This window comes from Bos indicus x Bos taurus, chromosome 5 (genome assembly GCF_003369695.1).
Source record: "Bos indicus x Bos taurus breed Angus x Brahman F1 hybrid chromosome 5, Bos_hybrid_MaternalHap_v2.0, whole genome shotgun sequence".
Taxonomy (NCBI): domain Eukaryota; kingdom Metazoa; phylum Chordata; class Mammalia; order Artiodactyla; family Bovidae; genus Bos; species Bos indicus x Bos taurus.
The window spans coordinates 75,140,939-75,160,583 of record NC_040080.1 but is presented as its reverse complement, the minus strand read 5'-3'; the positions used below and the strand labels follow the sequence as shown (position 1 = coordinate 75,160,583).

The window sequence follows — 19,645 nt, the reverse complement described above, 5'->3', positions numbered from 1 at the left end:
TTACTCCCATTTAGAACAGCAGAGCAGCTCTCTAGAAACTACCCCCTCTGTACTACTTTATCTTCTCCATTTCCAGTATGTAAAGACCCTCATTTCTTTCTGTCTAGTTTTCCATCACTGGTTGATCTGCTCTGAGAATCTAATTAACACTGACCTGAATAAAAGAGAAATATAAATCAACAGTCCATACATTTTAAAGCAAAATACAATTTTTTATGTTAGTCACTTGGATTAGTATGGATAACGGAGCATGAACTCTGTGGTTAGAAATGAGGTATTGGATTTTTGCTTATTCTGACTGGCCTTCCCCACCACTGAAGCATTAAGAAACTTGGCAACAGGGACTGGGTTTATTCTCTCATTTACTTTTTGCTACTCCCCTCTCCTCCAAGCACAGCACCTTTCTTATTCAGAAGTTTGACAGTAACAGAATTTCCCATTATGAACTTAGTTCTCCCAGGGGACATAAAGTAACACACTATAAATAGAAATTTGAGTGAGTAATAATGACAGATGACAAAAACACTGAAGGCTTTTGAAAACTCCTATAACCTTTTGATGTAACTGAATACATTATTCATATTCAAATTTTGTAGAATCTGCATTATTTAGTTTTCAGGAAAAAAAAGCTGTGTTCTGACTCAAACACTAAATATAGATAATTTTGCATTTAAGACATTGTATAAGGAAAATCAGGTTAAACTAAGTTTAACCTGCTTTTGTAAGGTTAAAAATCAGGTTGACTGTTTTGTAACACAACAAAAGAACAGTAAAAATTCTCTCCATACCCTTTCAGACAATTCTGCCGATAAATGATAAAATCTTTATACACATTAAATGATACTATGCTTTCCTAAATCATTCAATTGTCCCAAATGAAAGTTCTGAGATATTTAATGCTCATTTGATGACTCCCTCTCCTCCAGTAGAATCTAAGCTCTGTGAGGACAGAACATCCCTGCTCTATCCACACTAGCATAGTAAACAGTGCCTGGAACATAGTAAATATGATACCAAATGCGTTTGTTGATGCTTTATGATACAAAATGTGCGTGGATACCCCTAATTTTGGAAAAAATAAATCATTTCCAAGGTCAGTAATCTATAGGTAACCCAAAGGATTTTAAGGGACCAAGTTCAGAGTATGTGCAACATATGGAATGCTTCTGCAGAATTAAGAAAACTGACCTATTTAGCAGTATTTTATTTGTACCTTTCAAAGATAAACTAATGTTAAGCCTACAAACTTAGTTGTTTCATTAACAGGTTTAGAGTTTTGACAAGTATCATCAATATCATAACAAGGACTCATACATTCTTCTTTTAATGGTCAGTTAAGGGAACAGAAGTTTAGTTCTATTTTCAATCTATTTCACTTCTCTCATGCAGTCACAAAATACCAGATGTATGGATGCACTGTAACAAATTACAGAATGGATTAAAATTTTTTGAGTCTTATAAGTCACAATTTAAGGCTCATTGTTAGTTTGAGAGATAAAACTGCAAACACTGATTTCTAAGACAAGGTCATAGGAGTATTAATTATAAAATACTAACAAACTCTACACTTCATGATTTAAAGAGGTAGAATAATAGATAAGGATTAAATTCAATGAAAAACAGATAAACTAGAATAAAAAATGTTGCACTAAAAAGTACTGATTCTAAGTTTGCTGCCCCACATCTAAAGATGACTTTTAAAAAAGCAAACATTTTCATAAATAGAGATTTTAAAACTTCCTACTCATAATATCCACATGTGGTAAAGACTATACATTTAAGAAAAAGAGCTGAATCAACATGAAAGTTAAAACAGGGTTTTTACACTTTTTAGAAAAAAGTGAAATACCACTGTTTTCTCCAAAAACTTAAACCTTTCTCCAAGTATCCTTGGGGACATGAAAAAGAACTCAAGTTTTTTGACTTATTTTTAGTCCCCCCCCCCCCCCCCCCCCCCCCGCATTAAGCACCAGAAAAGTCCATTATTTGCATTCCTAAGCTGCAGTTATTTTGTATAGGAGACAAATGGTGCATTTGCCAAACCCCAGCCCTATTTCTGTTAGCAGGATACAAAATAAGAAACAACACAAATACTGACCTGGAGGATGACACTGGCCAAGTACTTCACTCTCTTTGTGCATGCATGCTAAGTCGCCTCAGTTGTGTCCGACTGTGAACCATGGACTGTAGCCCACCAGGTTTCTCTGTCCATGGGTTTCTCCAGTTAAGAATACTGGAGTGGGTTGTCCTTCTCCAGGGGATCTTCTCAACCCAGGAATCGAACCCGCATCTCTTATGTTGCAGGGTTTTTACCACTAGCACCACCTGGGAAGCCCCTTTAAAGCCTATGAAATAGATGTTACTAACATTCCGTTTTACAGATAAAGCAACTGAGGAACCTACCCAGGCTTTCATGCTAGGAGGTGGCAGAGCAAGGATTAGAAATCCAGGAAATATGGTTCCAGAGCCCATGTTCTTATTAACTATAGTAAGCTGTCCACTCTGTATCCCTAACCCTTATCTATAATTAATGTTCTGGTTCCCAACAGATTGACAGTTCTCAGCTGGGGCAATCTTGCCCTTCAATACCCCTCTCCCTCTTCCCTGAATCTAACTTAAGGACACCTGACAATATCTGGAGATAGTTCTGGTTGTTTCAACTTGGGGGTGGTATTACATCCAGTGGGTAGAGTCTAGAGATGGTGCTAAAAATCCCATAATATGAGGGGAAAACTCATTATCTAGCACACTGAAAAACCCTAAATGGAGTATAAATTCTAAGGAGGGCAGGGTCCTAAATTGACCTTGGTTTCTGCTCTATCCTCAGATATAGAAATTGCTTGAGTTTATCTGTTGAATATTTATCTGTGTTTAAGAGCCTAGAATTCAGCCTGGCACATAGCTGGTAGGCAACAAACATTTATTAAAGTACCTGAATTAATGGTGGTGCCCCCCAAAAGGACCAGAGATATAACAGGACATAACAAATTGAAGTGATTTCAATGCTCCACAATGCCACTTTTTTCAGATTTAATTTTCTCCCAATGACTATAAATAAAAACAATCCTGCCAAAACAAGTGGGTTAAGTGGGATTTCTGAGAGAACAACAGTTTTTTCTTTAGATACACTGAACCTTTAAATACATGGAACTCTGTGAGTTAAATATGTAAGGAATAAGATTTCTTTTTAAAATAAAAGCTTCGAAATGTATCTAAGGGATTAACAGACATCCCTAAATTAGATGGTATTACTAATTAACTGCTGATATTCTCCCGTGGCTGGAAAATATTTTGAGAAAGTTTAAGATTCATTTACAGATTTCAAAAAAGAATGGAATTACAGCACATCTGAGACAAAGACCCATTATATAAAAAGTAGTACTTGAGTCCACTTCATTAAAAGATTTTTATGACCATAAGTGTAATTGCATCCTCTAGTTTAAAAAAATCTGTAAGTGTAACACCTGCTGAAGTATTTTCAATTCTTTCTCCTATACCTCAAAGAGCTACTGAACACTACCCAGAAGGCATACGTTTGTAAGTAATATTGCTTGATTTACAGAACTCTTTCCAAAGGAAAAATTCAAAACATGGTTATGTGGATATTCAAACAATACTAAGAAAAATACCTGACATTTCTCTCTCATCGTTTCTGTAATTAATAAATGAATCTGGCTTGCCCAAACATTAAATTATGAAACCACACTATGCAAAATGCACCTATCACATTTAAAAAGAAGTTAAACCCATATTTATTTAACTAGCACTGTTAAATATTACACAAAACACATTCAAGTGGCAAGTAATTATAATGCAAGCCCTTGCATGGCAATCCAAATTTATTGAACTACTGATGCTAAGTTATACAAAATTGCACCACTTTAATTAAGGCTTTTAGTTTACATTTGGCCACCTCAAAAGTAGTTGTAACATTAGGTTGGTCAATTTAAATACTGTGGCTCCCTGTTGGATAGACACACAATCTTTACACCCAAACGTTAATGCATACAAAGCAACAAGGCATTGTTAAATAAAACAGCAATAGTTACTGCAACTTAGGCCTTGTGACCAATTACACATGATTAAAATTACTTCCCACATTCACATCCACAGTACTCTTCCACCATTTAACATCTCAACCAAAACGTTACACATGGGAAACAATCACTAACAGGCAAAAATACTAAACCTGTATATTTGGTATTGCAAATACACTTATGCATGAGCAAGCAGGGGATTCACAGTGAGAATCTACAGCTGCAGAAGCCTGAAAATGATTTACAAAAATTGTTAAATCATTAAAAAATTGTTTGAAAATATACACTTCTTGTTGTAGACCCCCACTGTACACACAACTATAAACATTGTTCCCTATGTAAACAAAAAAGGAAACATATAATAAAAGATTTGAAAAGTCTGGACATTTCCTTCCCAACAGATATTAAAGGCAACGTCTTTAATCTAAGACATTATACTGAAAGGACTATCATATTTTAAAGACAAGATCACTGTCTCCACAGGTTTTTTAAAAATTAAAAAAACTATATAGCTGTGTTAATCAAAGCGCTTATTTGTACAATACAATGATAATGACCTTGAATTTCTTAAAAAAAAATTACAATAAGCTACAAGTATCAAAGAAGCAAAGTTATCTGGAGTAGTCTATATAGGAGCTCTTTGGACTTTCTTTTATTATGCTAAAATAGTGGTGCTTTTAGGATTTACATTATTGTACTCTCCAATACAAAGTATGGGGTGTGTTAAAGTATACAGTACACCATTTTCATACATGTACAACATTGGTGGATGAAAAATGTCTCTTAGCAGTAATACTGGATTGTAGCCTCTGGTTTTACCAGCTGCATACTCTAGGACTATTATATAAGTAAAAATCTCTCTGTGATACTGGAAAGTGATTAGAATGTGCAAACTGATGTAGTAGTTTTCATCCGCCTCTTAAAGGGTACCACCACAGAAAGTCCATTTAAGATGTTGGTAGGTTTAACAAAGTTGGAATGCTGGCACTGTTGAATTGGGCAACAGTTCTTCAGACCTGTCAAAAGGAGAAAATTAATTGAAAACACAGGTTGTAAATAGCACACTAAAGATCAAAAGGACGTATTAAGACAACAGTGCCAAAGTGTCAGAAATAAATATAATACAGCTTCCTATCCTCATCATTACATTATGACCATGTACTATGATTCACAGCAAAGCACGGATAGATATATTCTGCTGCCTTCTTAAATGCCACTGAAGTGGAAGTTGAATGTACTTAAATACAAATTTCTTTGTATTACCTCTCAAAGATTAAAAGCAGGAAAACTAAAAACAAAAACAAAACCCCATATTAAAATTTTACATCAAGTCGACTTGACTAGAATCAAACAGACAGCAATACTAACAAAATGGCTGGTCTGTAAGAGTGTTTATAATCCTAGAATGACATCATGAGTACAGAATGCACATCTAACCAAGCTTTCCAAGACTTTTCTTCCCTACTCTTCCAGTAAGTGGCTAAAAAGCTGGTGTAGAGAAGTCAATAAAATAAATTTATTTCATGAAGGCTCTCTACAGTTGACAGTTATATATATATTAATTCTATAAAACAGATCCTACTTAAAGAGAAATGTCAGAAAAGGCTGTTATTACACTAAAATCTTATCTAACTAAACTTAAAAGGGTAAAATCAGCATTCATCAGTCTGTCATTTATTTATTTACTTTGGATGATTTTCTGTACATATGCCTGGGCTAAAAAAATCCTTCCTTTTTATATTGGTTTTCTGGGAATCAGACTTGCTCCAGAATGTTAATATAGATGTGGCTGATGAAATAATTTCCACAAATGCTTTGAACTTTAAGCCCTCGTTTAGAGACTGAATGAGTTTCCTAAGTTTTCTAAATCTTAGCAGATCGAATAGAGCAAGTTGTAAAGGACAGATGGCAATGTGAGCTCAGGCATAAGTGTGCTGTTAAGAAAGGGCAAGTGGTTGGAAAGGAGAGGATATAAAAAATGAAAAGTTGTATCTCTAAGCAGAAAACCGTAAGTGGAGAGTAGGGACAAAACTCTAGAAAACGACAGAATCAGAGTACTATGGTTGTACAGGGTCATTTAACATGGGAAGAAGCAGAGGTAGTAACATCCGAAACTCCCAAGGGTAAGAATACAGTAAAAAAAAAAAATATGGCTTAATGATACTTGGCAAACAGCAGCTAACAGATGAGGGTTTACCATGGTGCCAGGTACTGAACTAACTACTTTGAAAGTATTAACTCATTTGATATAACTGTTTTCAAAGACTATGTTATAGTGATGTTTGCTCAATTTTCCTTTGCTGTCTCATCTCAAGGTTGTATCCATGGTTCTCTCTGCCCAGGAACTCTTCACCCTCTAATTTCTACTTTTCCATCTGATTTCAACTTGGATGCTTTCACTCTGAGATTTTCCCTGAATCCATAGTTCACATCTGACTGGTTTGGTACCCCAATTAAATACTCTTGATAGTACCCATAATAGCATAGTGACTAATTATGGACTTTGGGAATCAGTTCAAATTCTGAGCCATGTACTCAGATCATTAGATTCAATTCTGACTCTGCTATTCACTAACTATAGGGCTTGAACAATGTTTCTGTGCCTCAGTTCACTCATCTGTAATATGGGAATTATAATAATTCTGCCACACAGAATTGTGAGAATTCAAGTAACATGTAGGTAGTACTTTGTGTGCTACATGATGTCAGGGGTTTTAATTATCGGTAACATGCTGCATTTATTCCGCCAACAGCATTTATAGTATTTTGCAATGATCTGTCTGACTTTTACACTAGACCTTAATTAGCTTAAGGCAACAAAGAGAGCAGAGAAGATTGGTTTTGATCATCACTATGTTGTCAGCACAAACCAGTGACCCACTGAGACGTGAGTATATACTGGATAAACTCATTTAGAATACTTATGTGGAATAACTTACTTCTCATGATCATATATAAGTGAAATAATTATTTCAATTACTAGGATATCATATTAACTCATAAGAAGTAACCATTTGTTTTCTACAACAGAAAATTCTATACTTGCTTTTTGGACCTTTAATAAAGTTGAGGTTAAAAATTAGAGGAAACAAACAAAACAGAAGAAAAGATAAATTAACATACCTGGCTCAGAGCTACAATGCATTTAGTATATTAAAGCAGCTGACATGACGACTTTTTGCGGGCCTTCCCAGGCACTGGAGTTTTTCTGTTAATTTGTCGCACTAGGTCATAAAAGATCTGCAAACATTTATTAATTTTTTATTTTGATTTGCAGGGAAAACCCCCCCACCCAAAACTACAAGTGAGAGAGTACAATGAAAAAAATTGAACTTTCCATAACTCTTCTCCAGAAAGCAAATATTCTGTTCATTTAAGGAATGAGAGTAAAGCCAGGTATTCCTGTAATTGTCAAGTGCTTTTCTGTTTATTTTTTGGGAGGGCTAACATCATTCTCCTTAAAGTAAATACTGAGTAGCTGCAGAAACCTTAGTTTAGTCAGAACATTTACCATCATCCAAAACAATCCTTTACTCTTCTTTGACTCTATGTATTCTTATTCTACAACATAATTTTAAGTTCCTTTAAGGCAAGAGCCATTCATGCCTTCTTGAATTTGTCTTCATCTTTTACGTAACATTGTTCATACATCTGAAGATTAAATCTGTCTTCCCCACCCCTATTCTTTTCCATCTAATCTTACCTCATTTTATGGTAAATTCTACTGTACCACCAGTGTTTAATAAAGAGGCTCAAATAGTAGTATTGCTTGTTAGCATGCTAATTAACATATTTAATTAACTTGGGGTTGTGTTAATATACACTCATTATTTTCCATTAATTCTGAATGCTAAATTCCAAATCAAGAGTTCTATTACACCATACCTCATTAACATTTATTTTTGATTTTGCAGAGGATTCTAAGAATGCACAGTTGTTCCACTGTCTTGCTAGATTTTGACCTTGTTCCTTTCCTACAACTCTTTCATCTTCCAAGTCACACTTATTACCAACCAGAATCATTGGAACCTAAACGGGTAAAAACAAATAAGTAAACAAATACGCTACATAAATTCAAGTCAAAATTCTAAGAGTCAACCATAAGGATTAGATTTTATTTTATGCCAGAGAAAAACACTAAATTAATAAGGTGTACTAAAACTGATAGTTAAATATAAAAGCATTAACAATTAACTTAAGAACTTGTCACATAAGGGTTTTTTAGAAAACTAGCTATGATCTACTTATAAAAGAGGGAAGAAAAACCTGAAAATTGTTATCAAAACAGACTTTTATTTTAGGCACCCTGTGCAGCACGCAGGATCTTAGCTCCCTGATCAGGGACTGAAGCCATGCTCTTGCAGTGGAAGCACAGACTTAATCACTGGACTGCCAGGGAAGTTCCTCACAACAAACTAATTATAGTAAGAAAACACAAAACCTTTTAAAAAGGAAATATCATAAAAAGTCAATATATTCCAAAATTTTAAAGTGTTTCTCCAAGAGACATAAATCAATTTCAGATTTTTTGGTTTCTTAACAAGTATTTATCAAATAACTCATTCTCAATTTCATAACACAAAAAAGGAGAAATTTAGAAGGTAGATAAAATTCAAGGTAGAATTTTTAGCTTTTCATATAGTCTAAATGAAAAGCCAAAAATTAAAATCACCTTAATTTACTAAAAATATAGACCATATTAATCATGTTTTTGGACACTACAGGGAAAAATAATCCTTATTCTGTAAAACTCCTATTAATCCTTTAGAGATTGGCTCTCTAGTTTTGGAAAAAATCCAAACTAGAAAATCAAGATTTGTGGCTTTTTAAGGAACAGATACCTAGTATTATACTAATAAATTCACTGTTTAATGTAACTGATAGAAAACTATAGTAGTCACCAGAGACACTGGTGAAACAGCTTTACCAACTAAAGCTGCTTTAAGTATGTTAAAGAAAGAAAAGAAAGAAAGTGAAGTCTCTCAGTCGTTCCCAACTGTTTGCGACCCCATGGACAGTAGCCTGCAACAAGCTCCTCTGTCCACGGGATTTTCCAGGCAACAGTACTGGAGTGGGTTGCCATTTCCTTCTCTAGGGAATCTTCCCGACCCAGGGATCGAACCCAGGTTTCCTGCATTGTAGATAAATGCTTTACTGTCTGAGCCACCAGGGAAGCCCTAAGTATGTTAAGGTCCCCCCCCCAAAGTCCTCCTGCTTCAGAAGTCCAGGAAATTAGGATATTTCTAATAGGTGCTCCCAAGCTCTAGAAATATTTGCTATAATTAAACTATACCTAGTACAGTGGTTCTTGAAAGTGTGATGCCCAGACCGGTAGCACCAATACCACCTGGAAATATGTTAGAAATGCAAATTTCTGAGCCCTATTCCAGACCTACTGAATCAGAAACTCTGGGAGTGGGACCTGGCAATCTGTTTTAACTAGCTCTACAGGTGATTCTGATGCAAGATGAATTTATATACATAGCGTGAAGAGTAATTTAAAAAAACCTTTTGTAGTTTCCTACAGGGTTAAACTCCATTATGGTGTACTCGGAAGGGGCATGTTACTTAACATTAGAATTGAATATATTTATTGGCTTTCTTGCTCCTTCTGTCATAGTTGTTTGAGATGTGTTCACATGTTGTTCTGATTCCTATTAAAAAGGCTCTTAAATCTACCAGAACGTCATCTGCTCTATTAGTAATATTTGCCACTGACACCTCTCCCCCTTCTCCACCAAATGCAAGATTTAAAAATATGAAGGGAAAAAAATAGGAAGGATATAGATTTTATTTTACACAAGAGGAAGGTATTTCTCACTTTTTACACTATATGTAGTGTTAAAGGTACGTTTTTCCCTTTCAAAGAAAAAGCTTTTGAAAAACAAACTCCTCAAAATAGATGAAGTTTAAATTGGATTTAAATTCAAACTTTTAAATCGGATATCACTACAATAAGTGTTTGAAAGAAAATATATTTATTATGAAGCCATCTTACATCATCCGTGTCTTTAACTCGAAGTATCTGTTCTCTCAGATCTTGTAAATCATTAAATGTGGACTGTGCTGTGATGGAATAAACTAACGCAAAGCCTTGTCCATTTTTCATGTACAAATCCCTCATTGCTGTGAATTGTTCCTACAGTCGAAAGAAAAGAATCATTTTAAAAAAATAATGTTTTGACAGTTAATTTGACAATTTTCAAAGTCTATAATTAGAGCTCAAAGAATGTAGTAGTGTTATGTAACATCTCTTAAAACTGTAGTCTGTGGCTATTTGAAAAATTGGTATTTCAAGAAATAAGTGTTTTATTTAAAAATAATACACCAGGGCAGATTTATGTGCAGTAAATGCACTCAAGTGGAAATGTCCCATCTTCAAATGCTGCTTGAAAGCAGCTTTTCAAGACACCATATGGAAGGCACCCAAATCGAATCACCGTTACTCACAGCTAGCTCACAATGCTCCAGTTATCCGAGGTCCGCCAGCAAGTTACCTATATGGTGCCATTTTCCCACACTTCCTCTTTCGCTAGACTGTAAGCTTTTGAGTGTAAGAATACAAGCCACAACATGTATCAGGTACTCAAACATTAGATGAACGAATACCACACATCCAGAGTAAATCTTCCCTTCACTTTCAGATACCATCAGATCTAGCTGTTCTGTAAATATACTGAAGGATGAAAGATACTATTCAAAATACTTCACAGTCACTGAGGAATCTCAGGCATTTTCCACATTACTCAATATATGGAAATATAGTCTAACTTACATTAAAAGTAGTAGTGAAGGTATGAAAATTTTCATACAAATTTTCTACTTATTTCTTCAGTAAATGACCCATGCACACAAGAAAAGAATTCAAGAGGATAAGACAGCTTTAAGATTTAATGCAAGCCTTAGTTTTAAATAATGTTTGTCTATAAGAATGCTAGCATTTATAAGGTCAATACTGCACAAGTTATGCATATACTTTGGTATTGTTTTACATACCGTTCCTGCAGTATCCAAGATTTCAAGCATACACTGCTGTGCATCTACTTCAACTTGCTAGGGAGGAAATTAAGGTAGATCTTCATTTTTTTTCCTGTATATAAGACTACTTTAATATGTATAATATTAATACGATATTTAAAACAGACACAGATTATAGCAACTTTGATACTAATCTCAAGTAATACATACTTTAATGAAACAGGAGAAAAAAATAGCTGGATAACTAAAGTCTACTGACCCTCAAACTGCATTAAGTGTAAAAACCATGAGTTCTCAATTTAATATAAGGATATCTACAAGATATACAAGCTCCAACCTCAATGTGAATTACTCAGCAGTTAACTCTGGAGAGGAAATAATTTCAAATCAGCTCAAAAAATTTTTATTTAATGCAGTAATAGTTCCAATAATGTCAGAAGTAACTATATAAATTCTGCCACGCTTTAGATATACTTTCCTTTTGCTTATAACTACATCCCCTTCACTATATTGGAACAAAGTTTTTGGTAGCAAGGAAGGACAGCTATCAAATAAATTATATATCTATATATCCCTGTTACCCTTTAAACCTAACATTTCCTAGGAAAAAAAGATACAGATGCAGAAAAAAGAGTAATGCTGCCTCAGAGCTGGGGTCCAGAAAGGGTTTCTAGTTTTAGCAGACTGTGGACACAGAAGAGGAATGGAAACACAGTGTCTGCACCGCAGCAGGGGCCAGGCTGGCTGCTTTAAGGTGGCGGGTAATTCTCTCCCTTCTAAATTAAAAATGTCTGCATATTAAGTTTTATTGTCACGTGTTATATAAATGAACTTAGAAATAAACTTTTCTACTATTATGAGCAGTGGAACTTTCTCAAGGAATTGTAAATAGGAAGGTTAGGGAGACTTTTGTACTTACATCTTTATATAAAAAGCAGGGAGCCTGAGAGTCATTCAAGTCTTTGGTGGGCAGAAAGAGGGGAGAAACATGGAACTACCACCTGAAGTGGATGTCTCCACTCTAAAGTCAAATAGCAACAAATTACAACTTGGGGGTCAGTGTAAACCTAAAATTCTTTGTGAGCAAGAAAGAGAGATAAAGCAAGAGTGATTAAGATTCTTGGTAAACATGCAATGCCAGGAAATAGTCAGATGTGAGTTCTACCCACTAATTTTATAAATTAACTCTGTTCCTCATCCTATACTCTATAGACAACATTTAATATTTATTAAGCTAAAAACAATAATTTATGTTTACAGTAAAGTTGAAAGCAAAGGCCTTCTAAAGTACATACCTTTCTATAAGAATCTTCTATCGTAGGATCATATTTTTCAACAAAAATTCCTTGAACAAACTGTACAGTCTGAAAAAAATTAACATACCATTATACTCCCTCAAAAAGAACAAATCCAAGTCTGCACATTCAAAAATATTAATTTCACTTAAGTAGTTATACCACTGATAAAAAAAAAAATAACCACAACTACCTTTGAACGTAAATATTTGGTGGGAAAATTACTTCAGAAAGCTTTTTTTAAAAATTAATAATCATAACATTCTGTTATGGGTAGGTCTAAATTTAGAGCTCATATATTTAAAAATTGTTAAATGGTTCCTATTTCAGTTTTAGGGCCTAAATGTGAATTTTAGTTAGAAAGTGGCTAATTATTTGGTGAACACACATACGTGCACACTCACAATGCCTCCCCATCACTTTGGATATATTTACAAATGAAAACACAGTTCATACTCCTTTGTACACACTTCTCAGTTTGATCCAAGCAAGTCAAATTCTGTGCTGGGTGTTTATGTGACAAATAAATGGCAAAGTAAGATGGTCAGTCTATCTTGAGGTGGGGCTTTGCTGAACTCTGAACTATTCACCAAGTTTCTTCCCCTAAGTTTCTCCCCTTCCTACCTACCATTGTCAAGTTGTGTCTTCCTTCTTACTTTACTATTTCTTGATATAAAAAACACTGTGGGACAGTCAAAGGTAAACTTTGAAAAAAGTTTTAAAAATATAGTTATTCAATTTTTATAACATAAAATTTATATTTTAAGCCGACTCACAATGAAATGGACCAAAATTTATTTCTATCTTGCTCTGAAATGCAGACAGACATAGGCTTGTATGTGCTGAAGTCCAAACTGGGCTTAAGTCCAAATTGTATTCTGGTCTGGAGCCCATGTTGAAGAGAGAATATGATCTACTCAGATACAACTAAAAGTTGACTAAATTATAAGAAAAATATATTACTTCTAAAATCAATGAGATTTCACCTTAACAAAAAAAATAAGCAAACCCTAACATTCAACAGAAAAAGAACATGTCTTAAGAGTGAATAGCTTGGGTACAGTGAGAATGTCTTACCAGAGCAGATTTTCCAACGCCTCCAGAGCCAAGAACGACTAGCTTATACTCACGCATGGTGCAAACTTGTAAAAGCTAGTACCTTATTAAGAAAAAAAAAAAAAGAATTCTTAAGTAATATCTTTGCATTCATGTGCCTCTTATATAAACAAAACATTCAAGCATTTATTTAAAATGACTGCTATACCATACCAAGATGGAGCATTTCATAAACAAACTTACTAAAAGATGCTACTGGTAGGGCTCTTTATAAAACATCACAAGAAAGAAATTGCAGAATTCTAGACGTGATTCTTAGTCCTATCCTATATTCAGTTACTATAAAATACTCTATCAAGAAAAAAGGGGGGGCACTGAAAAACTGCATTAAGGGGCATTCTGTTGGCTAAAAGATGGCAGTGATAGACATGTTATCTCTTTTCTGAACCACCTGTAATCCTGAATCACAAGTACTTGAGGTCTACTAAGTACAAGGATATCCCCAATGAAGTACAAGGATATCCCCAATGAAGTACAAGGATATCCCCAATGAAGTACAAGGATATCCCCAATGAACAGCAAATAAAATTCCTGCCCTCAACTGAGCTAACTTTCTGGTAAAGATGAACAGGACAGACGAGGGATTTGCAAACAAATCCAACCCCCTGTTTTTGTACATAAAGCTTTATTGAAATACAGCCACATCCATTCATTTGTGTATTGTCTGTGGCTGCTGTCTTGTAATGGCAGAGTTAAGTCCTTACAACAGAAGCTATCTGGTCCACAGAGTCTAAAATATTTACTATTAATATGAAGCATTCACAGAAAAAACTTGCTGGCCTCTGAGATACATAAATGGTAAATGAGTTAGCAGAGAAAGTTGACCAAATATCTATTACTGAAGTTTGTGTGCGTGTGTGTGTGAGAGAAGGTTGAGGGTGGTGTGTGGTTGGGGTGGCAGAGAGAATCAAAAGTAAATCTCAAGAACATGAGTGTCCAGACCGATAAAAGTCTACTGAGTGTTCGGTATGATGAAACAGGGGAAATCAAATAAACATAAAACCCAAAAGAAACAATCCATAGCAAGGCTCATCATTTTAAAATTTCAGCTTACTATTGAGAGAGAAAGAAGCTCCTGAAAGTTTCCAGGATGGGGAATAACATGAGAATACAAAGCTCCCACATTTCTAGGGAAAAAAATAATAATTTGCCAGTGGCTATGGTACAAAAGTAGCCACCAGACCAGGCTTTAAATCCTCTTCAATCAAGAGATGACAGTTCTTTACTTATAGTAACACAATACCAGGACTGGTCTGAACACATTTAACCCACCAATAACCATTTACTTTAGTGAATATGCTTCTGTGATCAGCCTATTATTGATAGCCTCTTACTTCTGAACGTCAGTCAATTAATAATGGGCTCACTTTGACATATTTCTTTGTATTAAACCTCTTTATATGTTCTTTCCTTCTGGTCCATACTCTTGGAAGAAATCCTGTGCTTTATCTATCTGGTAGCTCAGATGGTAAAAGAATCTCCCAGCAACGCAGAAGACCCAGGAGACCTGGGTTCGATCCCTAGGTTGGGAAGATCCCCCAGAGAAGGAAGTGGCAATCCACTTCAGTATTCTTGCCTGGAGAATTCCATGGACAGAGGAGCCTCGAACAGGGCTACAGTCCATGGGGTTGCCAAAGGGCAGGACACGACTGAGCAACGAACACTACTACTACATGCCATCCTTTTATTTCTCCTTAGGATGCCGTGTTTAATACCAAGGACGACTTTTCAAAAATTTCTCCTTCACTTGTGCCTTTAAATACATAGATCACGTACTATATTTTTCTCCATTCCTTAATTGGGGGGTGGGGATGGGGGGAGCTGGAAGAGACCAAATTAAAAAAATACCAAAAAAGTCAGTTGCTAATTTTCCCACTTACTAGTTGCTATATTTTATTTCTAAACTTAGTGAACTTATCATTCCTAAACACTTCTCTCCAGTCCTGGAACACTGTCTCCTTAATTTTTGTGAACTGCACAGTTCTTACCAGATATTTCATGAAAAAAGATATTAAATAAAAGTTGAACCACCTTTCAGTTTCAAGAATATCCCACATGGTAGTGTGCATTTAATTTATGACAAATAAGTTGTTTTCTGTAAATGTGTAGCTGAAGTCAGATTTATTTATTTTAAAGTCATTTAAAAATAGGATTACTTAGGTGGTAATTCTATTCAGTTCCATGTAGACATTATCCAACCACACAGACCTACATTAATATTTGAGAAATATTTAAGAATAAACTTAGGACTCTAATGAAAGACACCTTCAAATTTGTGTTTCTTAACCCAGCTAGAGGGAACATGGTAACTTTGGGGTCAATTATTTACTAAACAGCATCCCAAAGAGCAAATCAATTAACTTTAACACAAACAGACTTATTTCCCTGCATCTTTTATCCTTTAGGTAGCTGGGCTGTGCCACTTTTTGATTCACTTCTTTGCAATTGTTATAACTTAAAAAAAAAAGAGAGAGACTTCAGTGAACACCCAGCAAAATGCCAACAATCAGCAACTGTCTCACTTGACTGACACTGCTTTTACAGTTGGTAATTCATTCATTCCTGCCTTTGAAAGTTTGTGGATCTTTGGACTTTGAAATTCCCTAAAGACTCTGTAAGACTAGTAGTCTGCTCTGTTCAGGGCAGGCAATATCAGACCAGGGTAGCTTTTCCTTAAGTAATCAATAACTTCAGCTATTGAATGGTGTTGCTCATTCTTTGATAGTCCACTTAAGATCCTCAGCTGGCATCACTCCAAATGATGCCCTCAGACAAACAAGCATACTGAATGGGCTGCCTGTGTTCAACTTGTTTGTTCTTAGATTTTGCTATCACATGAGTCAGTAACGACAATGATGGGCGCTCCAATCAGTCCCTTGAACTCACACTGTTAAATCTGTTATTCTAGGATTTATACCAAGTAGGTTTTTGTATAAGGCAATTTAGGCTTTTGATTTTGGCCTGGAGTGTACTATTTAATACATATTTTTGCCATTAGTTCATAATTCTTCAGCTACTTGCTTTGTTTTTTGTTAGTCTACTTGTGCAAAATTTTGTCTCATGTTCTGTTTTGTCCTGAACTGTTTTGTTTACATTCACTGTATAAAGGAGAGCTGTTTGGAATGGATGGACACGTAGGTCTGAAAAGCCTCCAGTGAAATTCAAACTGGCCCCAAGCACTAAAGGTTGAAGATGAGTACAATCAGTGACCAATTTAGGCAAAGGTGAGTGATGGGCCAAACTTCACCGTGGGTCACTCACTTTCATGACAGCATTACAGGGTCATGAACTGTGGGGCTAATTATGGGGCACCTTCCTAACTTCTGCTTGGTCAAGAGACCTGAAGATCTGTTTGTAAGAACACATTTGTTAAAAAGAATTTTTTAAACTCTTTCTGTGCTGCTATAATGGTGCACACGAAAGTCCCAGTTGATGTTCTCAAGAGCATCAATAATGCTGAAAGGAGAGGCAAGTGCCAGCTTCTTACTAGGCTTGCTCCAGTCAGCGTCTGTGCTAATATGATAATGAAGCATGATTACACTGCTGCTGCTGCTAAGTCGCTTCAGTCGTGTCTGACTCTGTGCGACCCCATGGACGGCAGCCCACCAGGCTCCGCTGTCCCTGGGATACTCCAGGCAAGAACACTGGAGTGGGTTGCCATTTCCTTCTCCAATGCATGAAAGTGAAAAGTGGAAGTGAAGTTGCTCAGTCGTGTCTGACTTTTAGGGACCCCATAGACTGCAGCCTACCAGGCTCCTCCGTCCATGGATTCTCCAGGCAAGAGTACTGGAGTCGGGTGCCATCACCTTCTCCGATGATTACACTAGTGAATTTGAAATCAATGATTGCAGAGTTGAGAAAACTGTTGTGAACCTCACAGGCAGGTCAAACAAGTGTGGAGTGATCAGCCCCTAGATTTGAGGTGCCACTAAAAGATCTAGAAAAATGGCAGAATAATATGCTCCTAACCTGTCAGTATGGTTTCACTGAACTGACAACTTCAGCTGGCATCACGGACCATGAAGAAGCAAGATAAAAACACAGGAGAGAAATTCCTGGGATTCTTTTTCTAGGGATAATACAAATATGAAAATAAAATGCCTCAACGGAAAAAAAAAATTAAAAGCACACTTATATCATATCATATTCCCTCATAGCTCAGTTGGTCAAGATCCGCCTGCAATGCAGGAAACCTCGGTTTGATTCCTGGGTTGGGAAGATACCCTGGAGAAGGGATAGGCTACCCACTCCAGTATTCTTGGGCTTCCCTTATGGCTCAGCTGGTAAAGAATCCACCTGCAATGCAGGAGACCTGGGTTCGATCCCTGGGTTGGGAAGATCCCTTGGAGAAGGGAAAGGCTACCCACTCCAGTATTCTGGACTGGAGAATTCCATGGACTATACAGTCCATGGTGTCGCAAAGAGTCAGACACAACTGAGCGACCTTTACTTTCACTTACTTTCATTTTCATTTTATATCATATTGAGGAATAATTTACATCCAGTAAACAAGTAGATCTTAAGCATACAGTTAAATGAATTTTGGCATATGACAATACCCTCCAACCTCAAACACATCTCTCATTAACATTTAAAACACTTCCATTATCCAAACAGTTCCCAATGTATCTCTTTCCAGTTAATTACCCCAACACCTTTTTTTTTTTGACTCTAGTGATCTCTTTCTTATTTGTCAAGGCCATACCTTTTCTAGGAAAAACTTCTGTGTCTTTTATAAACTTCCAATATAATCTTTTGACTCTTGCACTTACATCGGTAAATTACAAAAATGGGGACTTTGACAACTACATACAGCGTAACAACAGGACTTACGGCCAACTTTTAAAATGTAAAAATTAACACTTTCAAAGGAATTATAAACACAGAAAAATTATGAGAAAAAAATAACATTCAATAATCAACTCCTCTAATTGGTATTCCAAAGATTCAAAATAAGATGACTAAGACAGCCTTCCTTTACTCCCCTGCTCAAACCTTTGGAAACCTACCCTCTCTGAACATTTGTCTTTTTATACTTCCCAAAATGCCTTTCTATTCCACTTACTCCTTGACCATACCACTGAAATGCACTACCTTTCTTGACAGTTTTTTAGCAAAGAAATCTCTTAAATTGCTAGAGTAGAAAGAAGTCAGAGCTGTAGAAACTGAATTTAAAAACTGGTCTAGAGTTTAGTTGGAGTAATGTTTAAAGATTTTTCTAAATCTCAGGTAGACAAACAGAAATTTGTTGTAGAATCCCAACTGAATTACTAAGTACTTAATTTTATCATAGAAGAAAGAGATTAAGAGCAGGACAGTAAAGACCAGATTCAAACAGTCCAGCACATTAAAAAAAACTGGCCTCGAGAGAAGAAAAATCTATTTAGGAAATATACTATTTCAGGGGTAGATTGGTCAACATTTAAAACTATAAACAAAATGAACACAGGAAACAAAATTAAAAAATTAACTTCAGGAAATTTGAAAGAGAAACATGTTCTTTCTTTCTGTAAATGGTCTAAAGACCTGAACAGGAAACTGAAAATGAAAAACTGGAAACTCTACAGTAGTTGAGCATTTTCAGAGATCCTCACAAAGTAAACAAGCTAGAAAGAAAAACTAAACCAAAAGGTTTTTGTTTTCTAAGAAATGGCAAGCTGTGAAAGAGGACACTTGTACATACTATAAAAAGTAAACATTTCTGGGAATTACATTTCTTAATGAGATGACTAGGGTCCTTCTTTCTTCCCAGTTGCTTCATTTATCCATAGTATTACTTATTGCTAGAATGAGACAGGTTCACCCACATTACTGCTTTATTAGTAATTTGTTCCTTCTATTTATTATTGATAAAAAGCATAGTATGGATATAGATCATATTATCTTTATCCATTCACCAGCTCATGGATATTTGGTTTGTTTCCAGCTTGTGGAAATTATAAATAACACTTATCAATTTAATTTTAGTAACACAAACAAGAATTTTAACTGCAGAGCCCTAAGTTCACAAGAAATTGAAAACTTTTCAAATTTTCAAGTAGGAAATATGAAAATTATCAACAGACTTTCAAATACAAAAACACAGTGACAAAACACATTTAACTTACTAATAAGCAGCTTTCTAACAAGAACACTGATAAGAAGGAACCACAAATGAAGTTAAGTCATCCTCTTTCATTAATTTTTTTGCCAATGTTTCCTTATATGGACAAAAAAGCA

The 19,645-nt window shown here is 35.5% G+C and overlaps 1 protein-coding gene across 4 annotated transcripts in view; it reads right to left on the bottom strand.

Moving 5' to 3' along the window:
• Positions 1-3,392: 3,392 nt before the first annotated feature.
• The window catches only part of RAP1B (RAP1B, member of RAS oncogene family), a 44,707-nt gene continuing 28,454 nt past the window's right edge, over positions 3,393-19,645 (bottom strand). For 3 of the 4 annotated variants that reach the window (XM_027542484.1, XM_027542485.1, XM_027542486.1), the window contains exons 2-8: positions 13,388-13,469; positions 12,311-12,379; positions 11,034-11,090; positions 10,036-10,176; positions 7,923-8,066; positions 7,161-7,277; positions 3,393-5,053 (exon numbers count right to left, since the gene is read on the bottom strand). In XM_027542484.1, the coding sequence (XP_027398285.1) occupies positions 7,191-7,277; positions 7,923-8,066; positions 10,036-10,176; positions 11,034-11,090; positions 12,311-12,379; positions 13,388-13,444 (555 nt within the window). In that variant the 5' untranslated portion in view covers positions 13,445-13,469 and the 3' untranslated portion in view covers positions 3,393-5,053; positions 7,161-7,190. Of the gene's footprint in view, positions 5,054-7,160; positions 7,278-7,922; positions 8,067-10,035; positions 10,177-11,033; positions 11,091-12,310; positions 12,380-13,387; positions 13,470-17,395; positions 17,491-19,645 lie in introns of those variants that run through there. The other variant, XM_027542488.1, reaches the window with a different exon arrangement.